Source organism: Hordeum vulgare, chromosome 3H (genome assembly GCF_904849725.1).
Source record: "Hordeum vulgare subsp. vulgare chromosome 3H, MorexV3_pseudomolecules_assembly, whole genome shotgun sequence".
Classification (NCBI taxonomy): domain Eukaryota; kingdom Viridiplantae; phylum Streptophyta; class Magnoliopsida; order Poales; family Poaceae; genus Hordeum; species Hordeum vulgare.
In genome coordinates this window covers 612,062,299-612,088,278 of record NC_058520.1, presented here as the reverse complement: position 1 = coordinate 612,088,278, position 25,980 = coordinate 612,062,299, and the positions used below count along the sequence as shown (strand labels likewise).

The 25,980-nt window shown below is 44.7% G+C and overlaps 1 protein-coding gene and 1 pseudogene across 1 annotated transcript; both read left to right on the top strand.

Annotated features, from left to right (window-relative positions):
- The first annotated feature begins 6,088 nt into the window (after window positions 1–6,088).
- LOC123442282 lies at window positions 6,089–6,712 on the top strand (annotated as a pseudogene).
- A 102-nt stretch (window positions 6,713–6,814) lies between these two features.
- Window positions 6,815–8,547, top strand: LOC123441121. Its single transcript, XM_045117636.1, has 3 exons — window positions 6,815–6,840; window positions 7,237–7,695; window positions 7,962–8,547. The coding sequence occupies exons 2-3, from the start codon at window positions 7,315–7,317 to the stop codon at window positions 8,244–8,246; spliced, it is 666 nt and encodes a 221-aa protein (XP_044973571.1). The 5' UTR covers window positions 6,815–6,840; window positions 7,237–7,314; the 3' UTR covers window positions 8,247–8,547.
- Window positions 8,548–25,980: the final 17,433 nt, after the last annotated feature.

Sequence of the window (25,980 nt, the reverse complement as noted above, 5' to 3'; positions counted from 1 at the left end):
AGTCCTTTCGATAAGTAAGAGTGTCGAACCCAACGAGGAGCAGAAGGCTCTGATAAACAGTTTTCAGCAAGGTAATAACTGCAAGCACTGAAAGTAGCGGTAACAAGTGATGGTGTAGCAAGGTGAAACATAGCAAGTGAAAAGTAACAAGTAACAAGTAATAGCAACGGTGCAGCAAAGTGGCCCAATCCCTTTTGTAGCAAGGGACAAGCCTGAACAAAGTCTTATAGGAGGAAAACGACTCCTGAGGACACACGGGAATTTCTTTCATGCTAGTTTCATCATGTTCACATGATTCGCGTTCGTTACTTTGATAGTTTGATATGTGGGTGGACCGGCGCTTGGGTACTGCCCTTAATTGGACAAGCATCCCACTTATGACTAACCCCTCTCGCAAGCATCCGCAACTACGAAAGAAGAACTAATACAACGTCTAACCATAGCATTAAACTAGTGGATCCAAATTAGCCCCTTACGAAGCAACGCATAGACTGGGGTTTAAGCTTCTGTCACTCTAGTAACCCATCATCTACTTACTACTCCCCAATGCCTTCCTTTAGGCCCAAATATGGTGAAGTGTTATGTAGTCGACGTTCACATAACACCACTAGAGGAAAAGACAACATACAGCATATCAAAATACCGAACGAATACCAAATTCACATGACTATTATCAGCATGACTTATCCCATGTCCTCAGGAACAAAAGTAACTACTCACAAAGCATAATCATAATCATGATCAGAGGTGTAATGAGTAGCATCAAGGATCTGAACATAAACTCTTCCACCAAGTAATCCAACCAGCATCAACTACAAAGAGTAATCAACACTACTAGCAACCTTACAAGTGCCCAATCGGAGTCGCGAGACGGAGATTGGTTACAAGAGATGAACTAGGGTTTGGAGAGGAGATGGTGCTGATGAAGATGTTGATGGAGATGACTCCCCACCGACGAGAGGAGTGTTGGTGATGACGATGGCGACGATTTCCCCCTCCGGGAGGGAAGTTTCCCCGACAGGATCGCCCTGCCGGAGCTCTAGATTGGATCTGCTCAAGTTCCGCCTCGTGGCGGCGGAGAATCCATGAAAGAGCTCCTCCTTGATTTTTTCCTGGACGAAACCCTTCATATAGCAAAAGAGGGGGGCCAGTGGGCCGCCAGGGTGCCCACAAGCCCTGTAGCCGCCAACCCTGGTGGCGGCTACCAGGCTTGTGGGGCCCTGGTAGCTCCCCTCTGGTATTTCTTTCGCCCAATATTTTTTATATATTCCCAAAAAAATTCCACGTTGATTTTCAGGGCATTTGGAGTTGCGCAGAATAGAGGACTCAGACTTGCTCCTTTTCCAGTCCAGAATTTCAGTTGTCGGTATTCTCCCTCTTCAAATAAACCTTGCAAAATAAGAGAGAAAAGGCATAAGCATGGTACCACAAGGTAGTATAACAGCCCATAAAGCGATAAATATCAACATGAAAGCATGATGCAAAATGGACGTATCAGTGGGTCTGGGTCTGGCAAACCACCTGACAACCTCCACTTCCATACCAGCTTGCTTAGCTCATCCACTACACCAGCAACTATCTTGTACGTCTCCGGACCAAAACATGCATCCGAAGCAAGGGTACACATCTGGATGCACATGCCATTGTACCTCAGAGTATTTGTTCCCGGAACATCTGAACCTACAGTTCTGCTTCTTGCAGGTCTAATTGTTGCTTCCTGAGACCATCTATACAACATGTATTGCTCAGGTATTTCTTGCACATTAGTATGCACCATTACCTTTAGAATGTGATGACACAAGATCCCATTCATGTGGAAACTGTTGCATGAGCACTCATACGACCTGTCAACTGGGTCGATAACAACCACACGTATTTTATCGGAATTAGGATCGCAACGGCATAGCTCAAACTTAAACCGATTACCTTCAAACGAATTAATCATCAATGTTGTTGTCTCCTCCATCATTTCCTTAAACTTTCCAAAGGCAGACCTGGTATAAAACTTTGATGCTAGCTCCTCTATCTTGTACCTAGCGGAAAAAAATATCTAAGTTTTCAACTGGAATACAGAAGCCTGATAACAACATATAAGAAGAAAACTTATGCTTCACATGGTGCAGGTAATATCAAAACAAAATCCACATTATGTATACTACTACGTTTCATACCTTGACCACAGCGGAGCAACTGTAGCCTCGCCAAGGAAACCAACATTATCCTCCCGGTCAAGCCTAGTTTCCTGGATGTACTCGTAGTGCTTCACAAACTTCCACACCGAGTCATGAGGGTGCACAAGCTTCTTGAAGGACGAGTTCAAGCGTTCCGACCTGCCAGTCATGCCCGTGAAGGGAAAGAAGTTTCTTTTGAAGTACGCCGGTGCGCAAGCGTGCCTGCACTCCCACATGTTAATCAGATGTGGGTGCTCAACAAGCTCATGCTTCAACTCTATCCGCTGTCATGCTTCCTCAAATTCTTCTGCACTGTCGGTACCATTCACACAGTAATAGAATTCTTCCTCAAAATTTGTTCTTGTCCTGAACAACATACCCAGTTTTTCCTTCGCTATCTTCAGCACGTGCCACTTACAGCATCTGTGTACTATACCAGGAAAAACCATACTAATAGCTTTTGACATGGCTTGGTCTTGATCTGTCATTATACACCCTGGGGGGTCATGCCCCATTGCATCCATCCACTTCTCAAAAACCCACTTGAATGTCTCAATTTTTTCATCTGGAAGCAACGCACATCCCAACATTATGGTTTGCATGTGGTTGTTTATCCCAACGATTGGTGCAAACGGCATATCATACCTGTTTGTACAAAACGTAGTGTCAAAGAACACACAATCTTTGAATTTTTTGTATGCCTCCTGGGTCCTTCCATCAACCCATAATAGTGCCCTCACTGCTTTATTCTCATCTTCCAGCTTCGCATAAAAGAAACATGGACTCTCTGCGTGAAGCTTCTCAAAATACTGCATCGTTTTCGCCATATCATTCAAAGACACCTCATTTCTCAACTTAGTTCGAATGTTTGCAACATCTCTGTCGGTATACGGTAGGTTGCCAAGTTCCCCATGTAAGTCTCCAAGAATAGCCATGATCAACGCTGTTGGTATGTTCCTATTATGCAATGTCTTCATAAACATGTAGTCCTGATACGGTACCTTCCTATGAGATCTGTAAAACCTTGTCCATTCCCCCTACTCATCATTGGGTGTGTATGTTGCTCCTCAAAAACAGTTACTTCCCATTTTCCATCCCTCAAAACCACTGCCAGCCGTGCTCTGCATCCATGCCTATTCACCTTGTTTCTCTTCCGCTGTGGTGCAAACTTTTTATTGCCAAAATCTGGTTCCTTCATTGATGCAGTGACATTTTCTTCTACTGCTTCATACCATTCAGGATCACACACAACTTGTTTTCCTCCTTCTTGTGTTTTCTCCCCTCCTGCATGAACACACTCAAACTCTCTCCTGATTATGTGGTTACACCCCTTCTTCTGAGTCCTCTTAGTGTAACATATCCTAGTGCCAAAACCCAACTTCTTAGCATAGCTATTATACACCTTTTGTGCTTCCTCGATGGTGTGAAAGACTAATCCAACATATGGCGCAGCTGGTCGAGTAGTCATTGCATCATCAACAAATGGAATATATGTGTCCCCTTCAATGTCCTTCATGATTTCATCCTACAATTAAAAATATTTTTTAGCATCACCATTGCACACATTAAATCCTAGAGCCAAAACAATGGGCCCAAGTTGAACATATCTGAACACAGACCATATCTGAATATATCTGAACATATGCGGTGCTACCACACCACAACATATTCTGAACACAGACCATGACAATACAATCTAAGCTTCCAGCAGCAAATTAAATTGTATCGAAGGGCAACAAATCGTTCTTCCAACTACGTGCTCTCACATTTATCCTACGGATTCGTCAAGAATCCCTGATGGTGTGTTAAAAACCAGCCAAATAATGCATCAGACGACCAGCATACATCAGACCTACAACAATCATCCAAAAAAGGAAAGCTAAAACCTGTGAATATGTATCAAGGTGTTCATGTTACCTCCTCATCTCCAATATTTAGCACAGGCGGATTCATATACGGCGGATTACTCGAAGCCGCAGCACTCTAAACGCCTTCTGAACCTGTGGTACTACACGATCCATGCCGCTAGATTGCATCTGGAATCCCCCTATATTCAATATCACGCCTTAGGTGCGCCATTTTTGCAGATTCTCGTCTCTCGATGGAAACATTCGCGCCAGAAATCTGAATAGAAAAGACACAGGAGAGGAACTTTTCTCCCATAGGAGGAAGGCGTACGTCCAGGTCGTGCGTTCAGGATCACTTATTGCGTAGGTCCAGCCGCTTAATTACAGGTATTAAAACCCTCTCAAGCAGGACATCGCATCTAATCTGATGGATCTCATGGCCCTCATCCGACGGCGCATACATAGTCTGATGGATGCTACATGCCTGTAGTCTGATGCCTAGCGCTACCCATTAAATTAAGCCAGCAGACGCGCCATATAGTAAGAGCAAATGGAATATATTTTTAGAAAAAGTTAAATATTTTAGAAAGTGAGTATTTTGCAAAGTTATGAATTAAAATTTTAAAAAAGAAGGAAAAAAAAATCATTTTTATGCTTTTGAAACCTGATTATTTATTTAAACACCCACAATTTTGTAAAACTAGGAGGTACTATAATTACAATTATTTTTCCAAATTTGCGAACATTTTTTAAGAACGAACATTTTTTTGAACTTTAAATTAGAAAAGACAAACATTTTTTCAAAACATTAACATCTTTTATAAATGAGAGTTATTGTAGCTAACATTTTTTAAATTTATACCTACTAACAAAACTGGGTGAATTTTTGAAATATGGCCGCAGATGCAGTGTGTTAGTTCAATTTATTAATCTAGGGATATAAAATAAATCTTTTTTTATCGCGTCTTCACATACGATCAGCCTCATGCGGTCGAGTTACATCCATCACAATGCATGAAGAGTCCAACTACGATTTCATGATATATGTGACACAAACTATTTAATTTATATAATAACACATACATATATTATGCTTTTAACTATTATATCAACTGGATAATAAACAAGTTTTTTTACGCTTTCGATCTTATCGAACAAGAAGAAGACTTAATGATCCAGGACCTGGCCAACCTTGATTAGTGACAACTTATATCGCAATCACTGACGATGACGACGGCGAAACGGACAAAATGAATGTTTGTTATGTTAATTAAGATGTGTGCCCATGGATAAGGTATTTGTGATGTCTTTAGCCATGCACAGAGTGGGCAAGAATGTTTGGGATTATTTTCAACCGTTGCAACGTATGGACATTTCTGTAACCTGATCGGCATAGTTTGTTGATGTCCACTTATTATCATCTACTGCATCATCGCCTTGCCGCGGGTCATGACCAGCACACAGCGGCCATCGAAGCGCGCGCGGTCATACGATCACGTATACGATCTGCCAATGCTAATTACAAGACGTGTACTGCCCGGCCAACAAAAAAGATCCTAATTGCCCGAGTAGGAAACATATCTGTTTGTTGGCCAGATAGTACACGCTTTGTAATTATTATTAGCAATATATATAGGAGATCGTACGTATACATGACGGGCGCGAAACGTACACGTTGCTGTACAAGGACACAACAGAATCCAAATACGAACAATATTTGATCTCGGTGATCTATTTGATCTGATGTCCGGCTAGCTAGTACACGTTTCGTGATCGGTGGCGGGCGCGAGACGTACGTAAACCTTGTTACCATGCAACGAAATCTACTTACGTGCGAACGATATCTTCCCTAATAATAAAGCGCGGAACGCTTCTGCCGTCCGTCATTGGCATGTTTGCAAAAAAGTCCCTCCGTTTTCAGTTAATCAACCTGCAGTCCTTTCTTAAGTGAGGAAAACGTTTCACTTTTATGAAAAAGACCCTACATGTTCCGAGGCGAGGAGGCACGACGGCATCAGACGGCGCGCTCGCCAGATCCAATCGGCCGCCGGATTTCTTTCGCCCGTCACCATGTCCGCCGCGGGGGACCTCTCTCGCCGGCGAGAGGAAGGCCGCGCTACAATCCGCGCCCGGTACGCTCGGAAACAACCGCCATCACACCCTCTCCCTCCTTCTCCACCGATCCCCTGACCTCCGTTCGTGTTTCCCTAGGGCTCTCCCGAGCGGGCCGCCGGCGGGGAGGCTAATCGACGACATCCTGGTGGAGATCATCTCACGCGTGCCCGCCAAGGCGCTCTGCCGCTGCAAGTGCGCCTCGAAGCACTGGCTGGGCCTCATCCACCACCCCGACCACCGCAAGCAGCTCCCCCAAACCCTCGCCGACTTGTTCTACGGCAGCAGCGCCTGGAGCTGCCCTTCCTCTACAGCAGCCTCTCGGGGGACCGCCACCGCGCTCCGTTCGGCGCCTCCTTCACCTTCCTGCCCAACCACCACCTGCCCGTCGATCTGCTCGACTCCTGGAACGGCCTCCTCCCCTGCCGCTGCTACCACGTCTCCCACGGGGTCGGCGCGTTCCGTTACGTCGTGTGCAACCCCGCCACCGACAAGTGGGCCGTGTTGCCCAACTCCGGCAAGGACAGCAGCAAGGTCACCGCCACGTCTCTGGGCTTCGACCCGGCGATGCAAGGTGGATGAAAAAGGAGCAGAGTGGCAACTGCATATAGGGTTAACAAAAGAGTGAAACAGCTGCAGCCAAAGGGCATGAATCTGAAACTGGACGCATGAAGCAATTTGCAGCACAAAATGGCACTAACGAATCACAGGTATTGCAGAATTAATCCGATCTTAGTATAGTCTGATAATTGTCATACCAAGGGTCTCCTGAGGGATTTTTTTTCTGGTGCCACAGTCTGCACTTTTGAGCTTTGAAACATGCCATTCAATAGCTGATGCTAGCAGTTCGGTGAATGCATTATATGCATGATCCATTATCGTGATGCAATGCAATTGCTTCTCTATTTGTCTGGAACTTAATTTATACAGTTGTTTTATTGTAACCAACTAACCATGCAGCAATCAATCTGTAATGCACACACATTATTTCCACCTCCAGAGGCAACTATACTGAATATGACAACTAATTTTGATGTCATGCTGTTAAATATAAACAATTCACTGTTTCATATTACTCAAATCTCTCTTTTTTCATGGCTTTGAAGCAACGTCGAGTTCCGGTTAATCCTAAAAGCAGTAGTAACAAGTTCACTCCAAAGGAGGATGCTGTTACCGGCTTTCCAATGGATCCTCTGGTAGTAGACAATGGTCATGCTCGCCGTGTTCCTTTGATGAATGCTGGTCGTTCATCCTCCACTTTGGGTCGATCAAGTGGCACAGATCCAAACGCCCAGAGATTCTACACCTCTCAGATTACTGCTGCCGAGATGTCTAACCCATCTACTGCAACTGGGCAGCGAGGCAATACTGGTAAGCTGTCTAACCTTGGGGACAGTGCCAGGAAACAATATTTAAGAGAGCATCGGTCGAGTTCAAGGTACAGTCAACTCGCTGCTGCTGACCAGTCTGACAAATCCAAATGGTCGCAATCACATCAATTCCAAGAAAGACCGTCATCTTCCCATCGGAAGGATGAAGTGGTGGCAGATAAGGAGCCTGCAGGGGTGAGTTACTTAATTGTTCTAATTAGCTCCAGTTGGTTTTAATTCCTAACATTTATAGAGAGCAATGCAAAGCATGACCTAGCCCTTAAGAGCCGGGATCAGTTTCAATAAATTCCGAAAAATCTATATGTTAGCATTTCTGGTTGGTTCTTATTGGGTCTAGACTTCGGAGCGGATGTTCGGAAAATAATGTGCTGATAATTTCCTGTCTATATATTACCTTCAGTCAGTTATGCTCATAATTTCTCCACTATATATTCATTCAGGTGAATGGCACAAGGAAGAACAGAGTCCAATACTCAGGACCATTGATGCCTCCCTGGATAAACATGGAAGAGATCCTTAAAGAGCACGAGCGGCAGATCCAACAAGCCGTGCGAAGGGCTCGTCTGGACAAGGGAAAGGGCAAGCACGCCGAGAGAGACCAGTCGGAGTCGCTGCTGTATGCTGCCCAGAGAGTGTATTTACAAGGAGAGGAGATGGAACAGAGCTACTCGGGACTCCGCCGCCGCAGTCTTTCTCGATGGCCTTCTATTTTTTCATACCCTTGACCTTGAATATCATGATTGCATAGCTGCGGTGGACACCAAGGGAGAGACATGCCTGATATTCAGGGTCCCTGGTGGTCAGGTTCATGATTTTGGCCAGGCTGATGATTTTGTTCAACACATGTTATTCAAGGTTCCTGGTGGCCGGTTTGATTATTTTGGTCTGGCTCATGGTTAAGGTAAAGGAAGCGCCATCAAAAGATATCCTACAACTTTCTCAACTTTATACTGCATGATATGGACATCAACAATCCTTTTTCTAATTGCAGACACCAAGGGTGTGTGCTTTTCAAGGTAAGAAGTGTTTCAAATTCTTCTTGCTTTTAAATATGATCATACTTTGTTAAAAATTCTCGAAATTCCCAGAAATATTCTACTTTAAAAAACATTTAATGTTGATCACAAAATTTTAAAATATTGTGATATAAACGTGTTTCAATTCTAATAAAAAAATTATAATTTCAAAATTGTATTAATTATTTCTAAAACTAATTAATAGACTATTCTATGCACCACTACTCTTTAAGTTTAGAATTCACGCTTCAAAAGCGATAATAGTATAACCTTATTAGTAATGTTTATCGAAACTGTATATCGAATAGCGCATACAATGTACGAAACATGTTTTACAATTTTTTCGCCCGTTGCAATGCACGGGCATTTGTACTAGTATATTAGAATTAAATTAAAACATGTCCGTGTCCGGCTCGTACTCCATGGAGATAGTTACCTTTACATGATCTCCGGGTGCTTACATAGCGTGGGTGTCTTCAACCTCGTCGAAACCTCTGTGACCGTGACAATCGTCAATCGATCTGTCCATGGCCAGCGCGGGAGAGCTTCCCGACGACCTCCTTGGGGCGATCTACCGCCGCTGCTCCTCGCCGTACGACCGCCTACGCTTCGCCGCCGTCTGCAGGTCGTGGCGCGCCGCCGCGTTGGCATGGCGAACGCCGCTGCCGGCCCTCCCACTGCTTGTCCCATCGACCGGCAATGGCCAGCGTGACCGGATGATGCGGGCGTACAGCCCCGAAGATGGCAGAGTCCTGCGTGCCCCGCTGCCATGGTTCCCGTATGGCAAGAGGATCGTAGGGTGCCACGACGGCGGCTGGGTTGCCGCCACCATTGGATGCAGGGTTGAGGTCGTGAACCTCTTCACCCGTCACCGGTTGATGCAAAGGGACTTTACATGTAGATGTACTGGCCGACTCTACCTCAGGGAAACGACTGACAAAATCTCCCTCCGCAAAGTTGTTTTCTCGGAGGACCCTGCCACCAAAGGCTGCATCATGGCCGGGATAACCAGGAGCAGGTGCAACATACTGCTCTGCATGCTTGACTGTGAGGACGGCAGTGGGTGGAGCACGGCAGGATGCGGTACCCGTCGCATTCCCAACCTTGCCGACATCACCTTCTACAATGGAGAGCTCTACGGCCTCTCGTATGATGGACATTTGCACAGGTTCATCATCGGCCAAAATAGCAATGACGCTTACGTGATTAACTGGCAACAGCTGAGCACGGAAAGGCCCATTGGCCCTGAGGGCGTCAAACACATCTTTGAGCTGCGTGGCAACCTAGCCGTAGCTGTTCGCAATGCTCGAATTCTTAGGGTTTTTGAGCTCGTCGCCTATTGGGACACTACAACGGGGTCATACTACACATGGGTAGAGGTGACAAACTTGGGGGACCATGCCTTGTTCCTAGGGCCAGGGTGCTGCAAGGCGGCGCATGTCTCATCATTGGAGGTCATGCACGGCGTCGTACAAGCGAACCGTATCTACTCCCTCCGTTCCTAAATATATGTCTTTGTAAAGATTTCACTAATGGACTACATACGGATGTATATAGACATACTTTAGAGTATACATTCAATCATTTTGCTTCGTATGTAGATACCTATTGAAATCGCTTAAAAGACTTATATTTAGGAACGGAAGGAGTACTACTCATGTCCCGGACCCGGAGGCTATTTGAATCATTTGGCTATGTTCGATCTGGGTAGTTGTGCTGTGTATTGTTCAGTAGGTGATAGCTTCCAACACTCCAATAGAATTATCTCTCCGGGGTACCGTTACCGCAGTAAGGACGACGCTAGTTGGCATGATAGTTGGACATGGGTTCTCCCTCCAGACTTTTAGCTGCTTTGCACATGCATGCGGGTACCACATTATTATCTTATACTAGATCATTCATGGGTGCGGTCTCGTCTATTTTTCTGATAGAATGATAGTAGGATTTTTCACTCATATATGTAGACATGAAATACGTGATTTTATTGTATCCATCCTAGAATATCATACTACTTATTTCCACGATTGGTTACTTCTCTGTGTTCGTGTTCGTGCCAGCATTATCTGATTGGTAATCAGAAGTATTTCAGATTATGATGAAGAAGGACCATGTTCCTCAAATGTATGGCGCATGGACTCGAAGTTAGAAAATCATTTAACTAGTACAACCAATCAAGGCTGTATAACAGAAGAAAAATTGTCTACATATGCAAGAACACATCATTTATTTGCACACCAAACAATAAAAATACGAATCAACACACATAAATAGCCAAAACCAAAGTATATGTGGGACTCACCAAAAGCTCCTTCAACAGATATCAAGGTCATATTCATACGTGTTGTATATCCGAGGAGAGTCAACATACTGTATTCTTTATCACATGTAGGGCACAATCGAGTTTTGGATTCCAAAACATGCCGATTGACGTAAGAACCATGGGCAAGCATGTTTGCATGTTGAAGGGGGATAACAATACATCATCACATAACACGACTTTCTCCGTAACAAAAAAAGAATGACCATGTCACTAAAAGAAATATGCTAACTTACGACCATCAATATTGGTCACTGAATGGTTGTCATTTTTCATTTACGACCTTCTTGTGACGAAAAACAGTTGGTTAAAAGTTGAGCGTCTCTAATGCACTATAACGATCAAAAATGAAAGGTCGTTGGTTCTACGACCAAGTTTTTGGTCGTTGGCAATCTGCCCACACATCGTCGGATCTGACATGGCAAGCTGACGTGGCAAAATTACGACCAAATAAAAAGGTCGTCGATTAGAATCGACCCGGTCCAGTTTGGAGTCTATATGGGCCAAGCCCATTAATTCAGCATATTTATTGTTTTTTCCTTACAATTTTGGTCTGCTAAATGGGCCAGGCCCAACAATTCAGCCTTTTTATTCATGAGTCGTTGACTTTTTTGAATTATTTGATTTGTGGACTTTTTAGGGCCCAAATAGTATTTGTTTCATTTCCGACGTATCAACAATAAATAAACAATATTTCGGTCAAGAGAGCCCGAATCAAACAAATTTTCACAAATGATGATCAAAATGAGTATATTATATATATTACAATCATGCCATAGTTCACATCATCCAGGAATTTAGGACAGCTACAAAACTGTTGCTATGAAGAATATAATTAGCTACAAAGATGAAGTGTTCCCTTCTTCCAACTTCTTGAGCCGAGAGCTCCTGTAAAAGAGAGGAAATGATCATTACCATGGATGTCAATTCAGAATGAAAGCAATATCCTCCTACATAAAACAGCTAGGAAAAGAATATTGAACAGAATAATAAACAAATACACAAGCAACTAGGAATCGATCCTGAAGCATGAGGGCACACATAACAACAACCACCATGAGTAAATATTAGCAAACATTATATTGGAGGGAAAAAGGTAAATACCAACAAGTTCTAAGAAGACACCAAGAACTTGATAGCTCACAATACAATCATGTTTTTGACAACAAATACTACTAGAATTAAGGCACAGGACATATTCTAAGCAGTGTCAACATCATAACAGTAACAATTAATAGTAGCAGCTAACAGGACATCAATCGAGGACAATTAAGTTAGCTCCTAATGTTCACCAAATTTAAAACTTTGTTTGTCTAGTTAACAAAAGTACAACACCATACTATTCTCTAAGGCCCGAGGCTGAACTTTATTTAAATAGGGAAAAAATTGGTATCACCGCTAAGAAACAGAGGTCGGGTTTACAATGCCATTTCTCAAGAAAATTGAACTGGAACCTATACAAGGACTGAGATAGCACGCTGATTACACAACCCACCAGGGAGAACTCTGTACACTCACAGCAGTGAGAAAACAACAGGAACATCATTCAACATTACTAGGAAATAAGCTACATAGTAGGTTTTCAGTCTGTTTTCAGTTCAATAATAAGCTACAGAGTAGGTTGAAACAACAACAATTGTTTCAAAAGTTAAAAACAAAATTACCACAACAAAATTTTACACACACACGTCATCTACCATAGCAATTCACCTATAGGCACCAACGCCAGCTTCATTTTATTTTACCTAATGTTTGCCTTCCTTGCGATTTTACCTGCCTAGAACCTACTGTGCTCTCTTATTTGCATTGTTTGAAGAAGTGAAAACTGTTAATTGCTCCACCTATTTACTACTACTTGCCTGGCCAGAAAATGGCTGGTGACGCACCACCACCACTTGGTGGCCTAAGCGTTGGTTTGATAGCTACAGCATCAGCAACCCTTCCAGCCTAAGCGCTGGGCTTGATGGCTGCAACATCAGCAACTCAGCCACTTTGCTTGCTAGTCCGAAGGGAGGCCAAGGCCTAATACGTGGTTCTCCACTAGGTATTTAAGTTTCAGAGACATGTGATGCACTTGGAGGTGCAGCGAGAGACGCTGCAGTTGGGGATGGACCAACGGTTTTGTACGCAGGAGATGTTTCTTTGGTACATGTGTCGCCTCTGAAAATATTGGAGGACACGAGATTGTCATCTACATCAGTATTGCTTCATCTGGAGTTACACCCATATTCAGACAAGATTCTTATTGATCTCGATAGGGCACGCCAAGTCCAGTCGGCGCCGTTATATACACAGCCGAAATACACAAGTACACCGGCACGTCGCACACGGCATCAGACACGCTAAATTGGTTTTTATAGGGCTATCTAGTATCTATACCTACTAATAAAAGAAATAAGTATTCTTAATCCGTCTTGCTATTTTATAAAAGAAAAACCTGATGTTTCTAACATTAAACTCACAATACATATTAAATGTTTTCTAAAATATTCATGTCTTTTAAACTGTAACTACAAATATAACATGTTATATATAGAATTTGATTAGAAAAATATGTAGAATTTGAATATCATGTTATTTTAGATGTTAAACATTTAATAAAAAATTACCTAGGGTGCAATTTTAATAAATAATTCGTTATTCGTCTTTCTTTCATACCGATACTAATCCGGATCAGGGATGAAGACGTCAACAAAATCAGGATTGGAGATAAAATTGAAGGTCACTTGCCCGTTTCTTTATATGTATTAAATCTACATGCAAGCCGTGTTAAAATAGAAGACATGTGGAATCTTGAACTAAACTTTTGTAGGGTAAAACCATATATGTTTGTGCCGTAACTACGAAGTCTCAAATTATAGACCATTTTTTATAAATTAGGAGGGTATTGTTTTTTTCTCCCGTAGCAACGCACGGGCCCTTTTGCTAGTATATATATAAAGGACAGTGCTAGGCTCTCGTGGACCGGCCCAGTTTTGGGCTGGTCCGCGCCCAGCCGTCTAATGTGTTAAGTAACTGTCGTTAAATTTGAAATGGTTTCAAACTTGAATCATACCCGTTCATTTATTTCTTAAAACCATATTCGAATTATACCCATTTAATATCATTTTTAGCCCAATCAAAGTTGAACCACTATTTTTTCCAGCCAAACCAATTTGAATGCAATACATAATCGTGGGCTTAAACCCAGTACATAACTATGAGTTTGCTTCAATGTACACATAATTGCACAAATTGACATGTTAAGAAGCAAATGAAATAGAAAAAGGCATAATTGCATCTACAATAGTTTAGAAACAAAGTTATCCTCCAGATACAGTCAGCATATAGCAAGAGGCAAAAAGAAAATGCCTACGGCTGAAAAGCTCACTCACAAGTGTATTAAAACCAAATTGCTTAGTCAAAACACAAGCAAACACTTCCGTTTTTTATCTGGTGTTTTCCCATAATACATAATTACATAGTGTATTACAGCGTGCACGCGGATCAAAGATACTCGTTCTCGATCGTCGTTGGTTATTGCACATAACCAATGCCTAGAAACTGGTTTGGATCCATAGTTTATAACCGCAAATAACCAAACTGCTTATACCCCTATCCAACCATACCCAGACTAGTTTATCCACATACCCAAACGGAAACCAAACTAAAAAAGAGCTCAGTCCAATTAAAGTTGAATCAATCAAACCCAAAGTAAGAACCGAACCGTTACACCCGGTTTTTTAATAACCATTCTAAGGTTTAACTATCGTTAGATCTGGATCAAATCTCATCTTCATCTCCTTGTGCATCTTCTCATACGAGAAAAAGCTCAAGGAACATGGTCGCCTTGCTCGTCCTCGGCCACCACGCCCTCTCCTTCGGCCGCTTGCGCTTGCTGGACACCCCCGTGACATCCGTGCTCGCCCTCGCCTTCGGCCGCCTGCGCTTGCTGGCCACCCCATGACACTCATGCTCACCCTCGCCTTCAGGCACCCGCGCTTGCTGGCAACCCCCTCTACACCCGTACTCGCCCTCGGCCGTCCTGTAACGACTAAGATGCGGTCCTTTTCGATCTGGGGATCGAGGCCCCAAATTGGAAAGGGGCGCATCTAAGCGTCTCGCAAAAAAGGTATCATAGCACATACATAATAATAACAGATTGACAATCAGGGGTTCAATTGTCATCTCATAAATATATCAGAGTACATCACGCAATCAAATTTTGGTCAAAGTAGAGCTTGGTTTATTGACATGATCTTCGGAAAGCAATCGAATGATCAAGTCGAATCCGGGCAAGGAGATCGTTGTGGCGTGAGCGGGAACACCGATGCCGACGGTGGGGTGTCGCGGTTCCCCCGACTGGATCGAGAGGACTATGCACTATGGGCGATGAACATGGAGGTGGCCTTGGAGGGAGCTGAGTTCTGGGAAGCCGTCGACCCCGGCGGCGCCAAGTACGCGAAGGGCGCGACGAAGTACCGAACGGATCGTCACGCGTTAACGGTGATCTACTCTGTCATGCTGAAGGATGTGCTGCATCACCTCGTCGAAAAGAAATCGACGAAGGAGGCATGGGATACCATCAAGATCCTGCACCAGGGTCATGACCGTGTCAAGGAAGCACACCTTCAGTCCCTGATGAGAAGCTACGAGTGCCTGAAGATGGAGGAAAGAGAGAAAGTCGATCAGTTTGCCGCCCGTGTCAAGACCCTCGTCAACGGCATACGCGGCTATGGGTCAGTCCTAGAAGAAGTTGCGATCGTCCGACAATTTTTACGCACCGCACTGGCACGCTACATCCAAATCATCACGTCAATCGAGCAATGTCTTGACATGAACACTCTCACGGTCGAGGATCTTGTCGGAAGGTTCAAGGCCCACGACGAGAGAATTCGTCTCAGCTTTGGCGATTCGAAGGAGAGTGAGCATCTCATGCTTACAATGGCGCAATGGATGGCCCTGTCGAAAGGAAAGCAAGGTGGATCCAGGAGCGGCAATAAAGCAAAGGAGAAGCAAAGCCCGGCGAAAAAGGACCTCGCTGGACAAGAAGAAAAGCTAGAAAACCAAGGAGAAAATTTGACATGAAAAGGTAAGGTGTCACAATTGTGGAATCCTCTGTCACTTCATGCCTGACTGCAAGAATCCACCGAAGAAAAGAGATCTCATGGCCAAGGGAGGTGATGACAACGATATGATGCTCATGGTCGAAGTATGCGAGCTTATGGACGAGGATGGTCCAGCTCTGAAGGCACCGGCTACCGAGGTTGTCACGCTCGACGAAGAGAAAGTTTACCTTCATGACAAGAAGAGGGTGAACACGGTGAGGCACGTGTGGTACCTCGACACGGGAGCAAGCAACCACATAACCGGTGACAAGGACCAGTTTTCTGAGCTAAATCTCTCGGTTGGAGGCACGGTTCGGTTCGGTGACGGGCAAACCGTTGACATCACAGGGCGAGGTACTGTCATGTTTGAGCTGAAGAATGACGGTCACAAGAGGACTCCAAGACGGTGCCTCCAGTAAGGCACGACCATGTGTAGCCGCCATCGTCCGATCCCGAAGATCAAGTTTTCACCCGGAGCATCATGAAGGAGAGGGAACACCACGACGGAGCCTTCATGAAGGATACGACGTCCACAGACGTCGTCACCATCAGCCCATGAGCAAGTGGTGTACCTTGGTGTTCACAATATATCATCCATGTATCCTTATTTTCAATCTTTCCTTACAATATAAAACTTTTGGTTCCTTAATTAGGTGGTAGAAAAAACATACTCCCTCCATTCGGAAATACTTGTCATAGGAACCGAATCTAGATGTATCCATTTTTATGACAATTAATTTCGGAAGGAGGAAGTAGTTGGGACGAGCGTTTTTTATACTGACAAGGGTACTTCTTACAAATTAATCATATATACTTAAAAGAGTCATCATCACTAACTTATTTATCTCAACATGCAAGTGCAAGCATTCCACTTCACCATACAATTATGAATGGGATAAGACCCACCTCAACATGCAATCGTGCATGGAAAAAGACCCACCACAACATTCAACCATGCATGAAAAATTTGTTTTCTTTTTAATTTCTACTTATATTCATTAAATAGTACTACAACTATACATAGTCAAATATAATAAGTCATATGTATTTTAAATTTTGAACCCAAATTTTCATCAACCAATTTCCTTTGTTATTCTTACAATTTCGCACCACCATAGATGTTGGAATTTTATATTTGAGTCGGGTCGAAGCTGCATGAAAATTTGGGTTCAAAATTTTCATCAACCAATTCCAACCGCTTCTTTTATCAAGTCGGGTCGAAGCTGCATGTTTTCAAGATGGGTCGCAACTGCGTGTTTTTAAGACGGTGTCGCAACTGCGTGTTTTTCAAGAGGGATCACAACTGCATAATTTTTAGGATGGGTCGCAATTGCATGTTTTCAAGAGGGGGTCGGAACTGCATGTTTTCAAAACATATCGCAACTCCATGTATTTTAAGGAGCCGCATCTGCATGCTTTCAAGGCATGTCGCAAGTGCTTGTATTTTAAGGGGTGTCGCAATTGCATGGTTTCAATAATTTTGGTATATTTATATTTTATTTTGATTTTACTTTTGGAAAAATCATGATATTTTTTGTAGAAGGCTCTGTACATTTTGAGAAGTTGTTATTGTCCCCCAAATTGATGACTTTTAAAAATCATGAAATTTTTTGTAATATTTATGATTTTTTAAAGTTTACCAACTTTTTTTGAATTCATGATCAGTTTTATAAAATTCATGAACATTTTTCGTATTTAAAGAATATTTCTCATGTACGTGAACATTTTAAAATTGACAAATGATTTTCAGAATAAAAAATCACGTGGTATATGGGGAAGTGGAGCTAATAATGGGCCCTCTTACTAATAATGCTCTTAGGCCAGCCAAAAAAACAGAATACAACTAGGATAACATCAGCCGAGGTGAAAGATTGTTTCAAAAAAGAAAAACTGAAGTGAATAAGATCATAGTTATGTCTCAGCTAGATGAGTTCTAGCCAATCCTTATAAACAATTAATTATATATAAGTAAAACAAAACATAATAACTACTCCCTCCATCCATATATATAGGGCCTAATGCATTTTTCAAGATTGCCTTTGACTATTGATAAGATTAATAGTATATGAGATGTATAATGTGAAAATATATCATTGAAAGCTCCTTTCACGTCCGAATTTGAAGATATGTTTTGCATAACTTGCATGTCATATATTATTACTTTAACATATGGTCAAAGTTTGCCTTAAAAAACGAATTAGGCCCTATATACATGGATAGAGGGAGTATTATATTAGTTCCTCAGATAGAAAACGAATTATATAGAGTGAATAATACTTCCGCATAAGATAATAATAATGTAATACACGCTTGGATGTGCAGAACAGCTAGCTAAAAGTATGGAGGGAGAACCCATGAACAACTATTATACCAGCATGTGGCGCTATATTCGCATCCGTGATCTTTCTTGGTGTAATGGTATCCCTGTGACATAATCATACCATAGTGTTCCATGTTATCGCTTACGCAAAAATAGACGGCACAACTACCCAGTTCCAACATAGCTAAACGGTTGACATAGCCTCCGGGAGAGGAGTACTAGTAGATACGGTTCGCTTCAACAACGCCGCGCTTGTCCCCCTCCGATGACACGTGTGCCGCCTTGCAGCATCCTGGCCCTAAGAACAAGGCGTGGTTGCCCAAGCTGATCACCTCTATCCATGTGTATTTGTTTTTGCAGTACCCTGTTCCGTTGTTGCAATAGGGTTCGAGCTTGAACACCGTAAAAATTCGAGCATTGCAACCCAGCCGCCGTCATGACACCCGACGATCCGTCTGCCATATGGGAACCACGGCAGCGGGGCACGTAGGACTCTGCCGTCTTCGGGGCTGTACGCTCGCATCATCCGGTCACGCTGGCCATTGCCGGTCGATGGGACAAGCAGTGGGAGGGCCGGTAGCGGCGTGTGCCATGCCAAAGCGGCGGCGTGCCACGACCTGGAGACGGCAGCGAAGCACGCCCGATAATACGGCGAGGAGCAGCGGCGGTAGATAGCCCCGAGGAGGTCGTGGGGAAGCTCTTCGGCGGCGGTCATCGACAGCTCGATTCGTGGTGTATGTAGTTTGAACGGAACTCGTGCAAGTAGAGGAAGCTGAAGACACGAACGTAGCAAGCTAGCTATGACCAAAACAATACACCGGCTTGGCTGGAGCTGGACACAACACACGCGAGGCACACAACACACGCGAGTTTCCTTTTCTTTTACAGGAGTTATTACAAGAGGTAGCAGGAAACGGACATGTCTTTTTCGAACTGGGCTTTCTCTCATTTCCATTACTTTCATAACGGAAATACAATGTTGTTGAAACCAGAACCGAGAGGGAAATGGAAAAAAGCGAGTTCGGGACAATATTAGAAAACCCACCATTTATGCTTGTCATCAGGAACACAAACTGTAGGGCGAAAACCTGATATCATCCGAAACTACGCAAAAAGATCAAAAGTTACACTACCAAAGATCAGCATCGCTACCAGGGATCCCAACAACCATAACCGGACCAGGCTCACAAAAGAGCACAAGATAAAACGAAACTTTCACAAACTGACAGAGATCTAATCACCACCATGATACCAAGTCATCTGCACTGTAACCAGCAAGGTCCATCGCCAAGGGATCGACATCTCCTCCTTGCACTTACCACTCCTCCCAGGCTTCTTCCTCATCTGCCTGCTCGTTCGATTCTGGCCTTGGTGTTCTGTTGGGGAACGTCGCATGGGAAACAAAAAATTTCCTACGCGCACGAAGACCTATCATGGTGATGTCCATCTATGAGAGAGGATGAGTGATCTACGTACCCTTATAGATCGTACAGCAGAAGCGTTAGTGAACGCGGTTGATGTAGTGGAACGTCCTCACGTCCCTCGATCCGCCCCGCGGACAATCCCGCGATCAGTCCCACGATCTAGTACCGAACGGACGACACCTCCGCGTTCAGCACACGTACAGCTCGACGATGATCTCGGCCTTCTTGATCCAGCAAGAGAGACGGAGAGGTAGAAGAGTTCTCCGGCAGCGCGACGGCGCTCCGGAGGTTGGTGATGACCTTGTTTGAGCAGGGCTCCGCCCGAGCTCCGCAGAAACGCGATCTAGAGGATCAGTCTCTTTACTCGTTCCGTAATACAAGATCCCGCAACTTACACTAAGTCACTTTGCTTGCAAGGCTTGTGTGTGATGTTGTATTACCGAGTGGGCCCCGAGATACCTCTCCGTCACACGGAGTGACAAATCCCACTCTTGATCCATACTAACTCAACTAACACCTTCGGAGATACCTGTAGAGCATCTTTATAGTCACCCAGTTACGTTGCGACGTTTGATACACACAAAGCATTCCTCCGGTGTCAGTGAGTTATATGATCTCATGGTCATAGGAATAAATACTTGACACGCAGAAAACAGTAGCAACAAAATGACACGATCAATATGCTACGTCTATTAGTTTGGGTCTAGTCCATCACGTGATTCTCCTAATGACGTGATCGAGTTATCAAGCAACAACACCTTGTTCATAATCAGAAGACACTGACTATCTTTGATCAACTGGCTAGCCAACTAGAGGCTTGCTAGGGACGGTGTTTTGTCTATGTATCCACACATGTAAATGAGTCTTTATTCAATACAATTATAGCATGGATAATAAACGATTATCTTGATACAGGAATTATAATAATAACTATATTTATTATTGCCTCCAGGCATAATTCCAACACATAATCCTTCTTCCCAGCTTGTAAGATTAGCTTAAGATTACGAGCCCAGTCTACAAAGTTGCTTCCATCATCTTTCAACTTAGCTTTCTCTAGGAACGTATTAAAATTCAGGATGACTGTCGCGTGAGCCATGATCTACAACACAAATATATTCAAAGTGGACTTAGACTATGATCAAGATAATTAGAGTTTAACTTAATCAAATTATTCGCTAAACTCCCACTCAAAAAGTACATCTCTCTAGTCATTTGAGTGGTTCATGATCCACTTACACTAGCTCAAGTCCGATCATCACGTGAGTTGAGTATAGTTTCAGTGGTAAGCATCCCTATGCTAATCATATCATCTATATGATTCATGATCGACCTTTCGGTCTCATGTGTTCCGAGGCCATGTCTGCACATGCTAGGCTCGTCAAGCTTAACCCGAGTGTTCCGCGTGCGCAACTGTTTTGCACCCGTTGTATGTGAACGTTGAGTCTATCACACCCGATCATCACGTGGTGTCTCGAAACGACGAACTGTAGCAACGGTGCACAGTCGGGGAGAACACAATTTCGTCTTGAAATTTTAGTGAGAGATCACCTCATAATGCTACCGTCGTTCTAAGCAAAATAAGGTGCATAAAAGGATTAACATCACATGCAATTCATAAGTGACATGATATGGCCATCATCACGTGCTTCTTGATCTCCATCACCAAAGCACCGGCACGATCTTCTTGTCACCGGCGCCACACCATGATCTCCATCAACGTGTTGCCATCGGGGTTGTCGTGCTACTCATGCTATTACTACTAAAGCTACATCCTAGCAAAATAGTAAACGCATCTGCAAGCACAAACGTTAGTATAAAGACAACCCTATGGCTCCTGCCGGTTGCCGTACCATCGACGTGCAAGTCGATATTTCTATTACAACATGATCATCTCATACATCCAATATATCACATCACATCATTGGCCATATCACATCACAAGCATACCCTGCAAAAACAAGTTAGACGTCCTCTAATTTTGTTGTTGCATGTTTTACGTGGTGACCAAGGGTATCTAGTAGGATCGCATCTTACTTACGCTAACACCACAACGGAGATATATGAGTTGCTATTTAACCTCATCCAAGGACCTCCTCGGTCAAATCCGATTCAACTAAAGTTGGAGAAACCGACACTTGCCAGTCATCTTTGAGCAACGGAGTTACTCGTAACGATGAAATCAGTCTCTCGTAAGCGTACGAGTAATGTCCGTCCAAGCCGCTTCAATCCAACAATACCGCGGAATCAAGAAAAGACTAAGGAGGGCAGCAAAACGCACATCACCGCCCACAAAATTTTTTGTGTTCTACTCGAGAAGACATCTACGCATGAACCTAGCTCATGATGCCACTGTTGGGGAACGTCGCATGGGAAACAAAAAATTTCCTACGCGCACGAAGACCTATCATGGTGATGTCCATCTACGAGAGGGGATGAGTGATCTACGTACCCTTGTAGATCGTACAGCAGAAGCGTTAGTGAACGCGGTTGATGTAGTGGAACGTCCTCACGTCCCTCGATCCGCCCCGCGAACAATCCCGCGATCAGTCCCACGATCTAGTACCGAACGGACGGCACCTCCGCGTTCAGCACACGTACAGCTCGACGATGATCTCGGCCTTCTTGATCCAGCAAGAGAGACGGAGAGGTAGAAGAGTTCTCCGGCAGCATGACGGCGCTCCGGAGGTTGGTGATGACCTTGTCTCAGCAGGGCTCCGCCCGAGCTCCGCAGAAACGCGATCTAGAGGAAAAACCGTGGAGGTATGTGGTCGGGCTGCCGTGGAAAAGTCGTCTCAAATCAGCCCCAATACCTCCGTATATATAGGTGGGAGGGAGGGGACCTTGCCTTGGGGCTCAAGGAGCCCCAAGGGGGTCGGCCGAGTCCAAGGGGGGAAGGCTCCCCCCCCCAAACCGAGTTGGACTTGGTTTGGTGGGTGGGAGTCCTTCCCTTCCTTCCCACCTCCCTTTTTTTTTCTCTTTGATTTTTATCTCAATGGCGCATAGGGCCCTTTTGGGCTGTCCCACCAGCCCACTAAGGGCTGGTGCGCCACCCTTATGGCCTGTGGGCTTCCCCGGGGTGGGTTGCCCCCCCCGGTGAACTTCCGAAACCCATTCGTCATTCCCGGTACATTCCCGGTAACTCCGAAAACCTTCCGGTAATCAAATGAGGTCATCCTATATATCAATCTTCGTTTCGGGACTATTCCGGAAACCCTCGTGACGTCCGTGATCTCATCCGGGACTCCGAACAACATTCGGTAACCAACCATATAACTCAAATACGCATAAAACAACGTCGAACCTTAAGTGTGCAGACCCTACGGGTTCGAGAACTATGTAGACATGACCCGAGAGACTCCTCGGTCAATATCCAATAGCGGGACCTGGATGCCCATATTGGATCCTACATATTCTACGAATATCTTATCGTTTGAACCTCAGTGCCAAGGATTCATATAATCCCGTATATCATTCCCTTTGTCCTTCGGTATGTTACTTGCCCGAGATTCGATCGTCAGTATCCGCATACCTATTTCAATCTCGTTTACCGGCAAGTCTCTTTACTCGTTCCGTAATACAAGATCCCGCAACTTACACTAAGTCACTTTGCTTGCAAGGCTTGTGTGTGATGTTGTATTACCGAGTGGGCCCCGAAATACCTCTCCGTCACACGGAGTGACAAATCCCAGTCTTGATCCATACTAACTCAACTAACACCTTCGGAGATACCTGTAGAGCATCTTTATAGTCACCCAGTTACGTTGCGACGTTTGATACACACAAAGCATTCCTCCGGTGTCAGTGAGTTATATGATCTCATTGTCATAGGAATAAATACTTGACACGCAGAAAACAGTAGCAACAAATGACACGATCAATATGCTACGTCTATTTGTTTGGGTCTAGTCCATCACGTGATTCTCCTAATGACGTGATCCAGTTATCAAGCAACAACACCTTGTTCATAATCAGAAGACACTGACTATCTTTGATCAACTGGCTAGCCAACTAGAGGCTTGCTAGGGACGGTGTTTTGTCTATGTATCCACACATGTAAATGAGTCTTTATTCAATACAATTATAGCATGGATAATAAACGATTATCTTGATACAGGAATTATAATAATAACTATATTTATTATTGCCTCTAGGGCATAATTCCAACATGTTCCACATAGCAGCAGCTAAAGGGTTGACATAGCCTCCGGGAGAGGAGTAGTAGATACGGTTCGCTTCAACAACTACGCGCTTGTCCCCCTCCGATGACATGTGTGCCGCCTTGCAGCATCCTGGCCCTAAGAACAAGGCGTGGTTGCCCAAGCTGGTCACCTCTATCCATGTGTATTTGTTTTTGCAGTACCCTGTTCCGTTGTTGCAATAGGGTTCGAGCTCGAACACCGTAAAAATTCGAGCATTGCAACCCAGCCACCGTCATGGCACCCGACGATCCGTCTGCCATATGGGAACCACGGCAGCGGGGCAAGTAGGACTCTGCCGTCTTCGGGGCTGTACGCCCGCATCATCCGGTCACGCTGGCCATTGCCGGTCGATGGGACAAGCAGTGGGAGGGCCGGTAGCGGCGTGTGCCATGCTAACGCGGCGGCGTGCCACGACCTGCAAACGGCAGCGAAGCACACCCGATAATACGGCGAGGAGCAGCGGCGGTAGATAGCCCCGAGGAGGTCGTGGGGAAGATCTTCGGCGGCGGTCATCGACAGCTCGAGTCGTGGTAGAGGAACTCGTGCAAGTAGAGGAAGCTGAAGACACGAACGTAGCAAGCTAGCTATGACCAAAACAATACACCGGCTTGGCTGGAGCTGGACACAACACATGCGAGGCACACAACACACGCGAGTTTCCTTTTCTTTTACAGGAGTTATTACAAGAGCTAGCCGGAAACGGACATGTCTTTTTCGTACTGGGCTTTCTCTCCTTTCCATTACTTTCATAACGGAAATACAATGTTGTTGAAACCAGAACCAGAAAGAGAGGGAAATGGAAAAAGCGAGTTCGGGACAATATTAGAAAACCCACCATTTATGCCTTTCATCAGGAACACAAACTGCGGGGCGAAAACCTGATATCATCCGAAACTACGCAAAGAGATCAAAAGTTACACTACCAAAGATCAACATCGCTACCAGGGATCCCAACAACCATAACCGGACCAGACTCACAAAAAAGCACAAGATAAAATGAAACTTTCACAAACTGACAGAGATCTAATCACCACCATGATACCAAGTCATCTGCACTGTAACCAGCAAGGTCCATCGCCAAGGGAACGACATCTCCTCCCTGCACTTACCACTCCTCCCACGCTTCTTCCTCATCTACCTGCTCGTTCGATTCTGGCCTTGGTGGTCCACATAGCAGCAGCTAAAGGGTTGACATAGCCTCCGGGAGAGTACTAGTAGATACGGTTCGCTTCAACAACGCCGCGCTTGTCCCCCTCCGATGACACGTGTGCCGCCTTGCAGCATCCTGGCCCTAAGAACAAGGCGTGGTTGCCCAAGCTGGTCACCTCTATCCATGTGTATTTGTTTTTGCAGTACCCTGTTCTGTTGTTGCAATAGGGTTCGAGCTCGAACACCGTAAAAATTCGAGCATTGCAACCCAGCCGCCGTCATGGCACCCGACGATCCGTCTGCCATATGGGAACCACGACAGTGGGGCACGTAGGACTCTGCCGTCTTCGGGGCTGTATGCCCGCATCATCCGGTCACGCTGGCCATTGCCGGTCGATGGGACAAGCAGTGGGAGGGCCGGTAGCGGCGTGTGCCATGCCAACGCGGCGGCGTGCCACGACCTGGAGACGGCAGCGAAGCACGCCCGATAATACGGCGAGGACCAGCGGCGGTAGATAGCCCCGAGGAGGTCGTGGGGAAGATCTTCGGCGACGGTCATCGACAGCTCGATTCGTGGTGTATGTAGTTTGAACGGAACTCGTGCAAGTAGAGGAAGCTGAAGACACGAACGTAGCAAGCTAGCTATGACCAAAATAATACACCGGCTTGGCTGGAGCTGGACACAACACATGGGAGGCACACAACACACGCGAGTTTCCTTTTCTTTTACAGGAGTTATTACAAGAGCTAGCCGGAAACGGACATGTCTTTTTCGAACTGGGCTTTCTCTCCTTTCCATTACTTTTATAACGCAAATACAATGTTGTTGAAACCAGAACCAGAAAGAGAGGGAAATGGAAAAAGCGAGTTCGGCACAATATTAGAAAACCCACCGTTTATGCCTTTCATCAGGAACACAAACTGCGGGGCGAAAACCTGATATC

Bases quoted from the DNA above. Each gene is read 5' to 3' on its own strand.
- LOC123441121 (XM_045117636.1), top strand. From the start codon at position 7,315: ATGGATCCTCTGGTAGTAGACAATGGTCATGCTCGCCGTGTTCCTTTG. The intron at 7,696-7,961 runs GTGAGTTACTTA...ATATTCATTCAG, and splicing joins CAGATAAGGAGCCTGCAGGG to GTGAATGGCACAAGGAAGAA.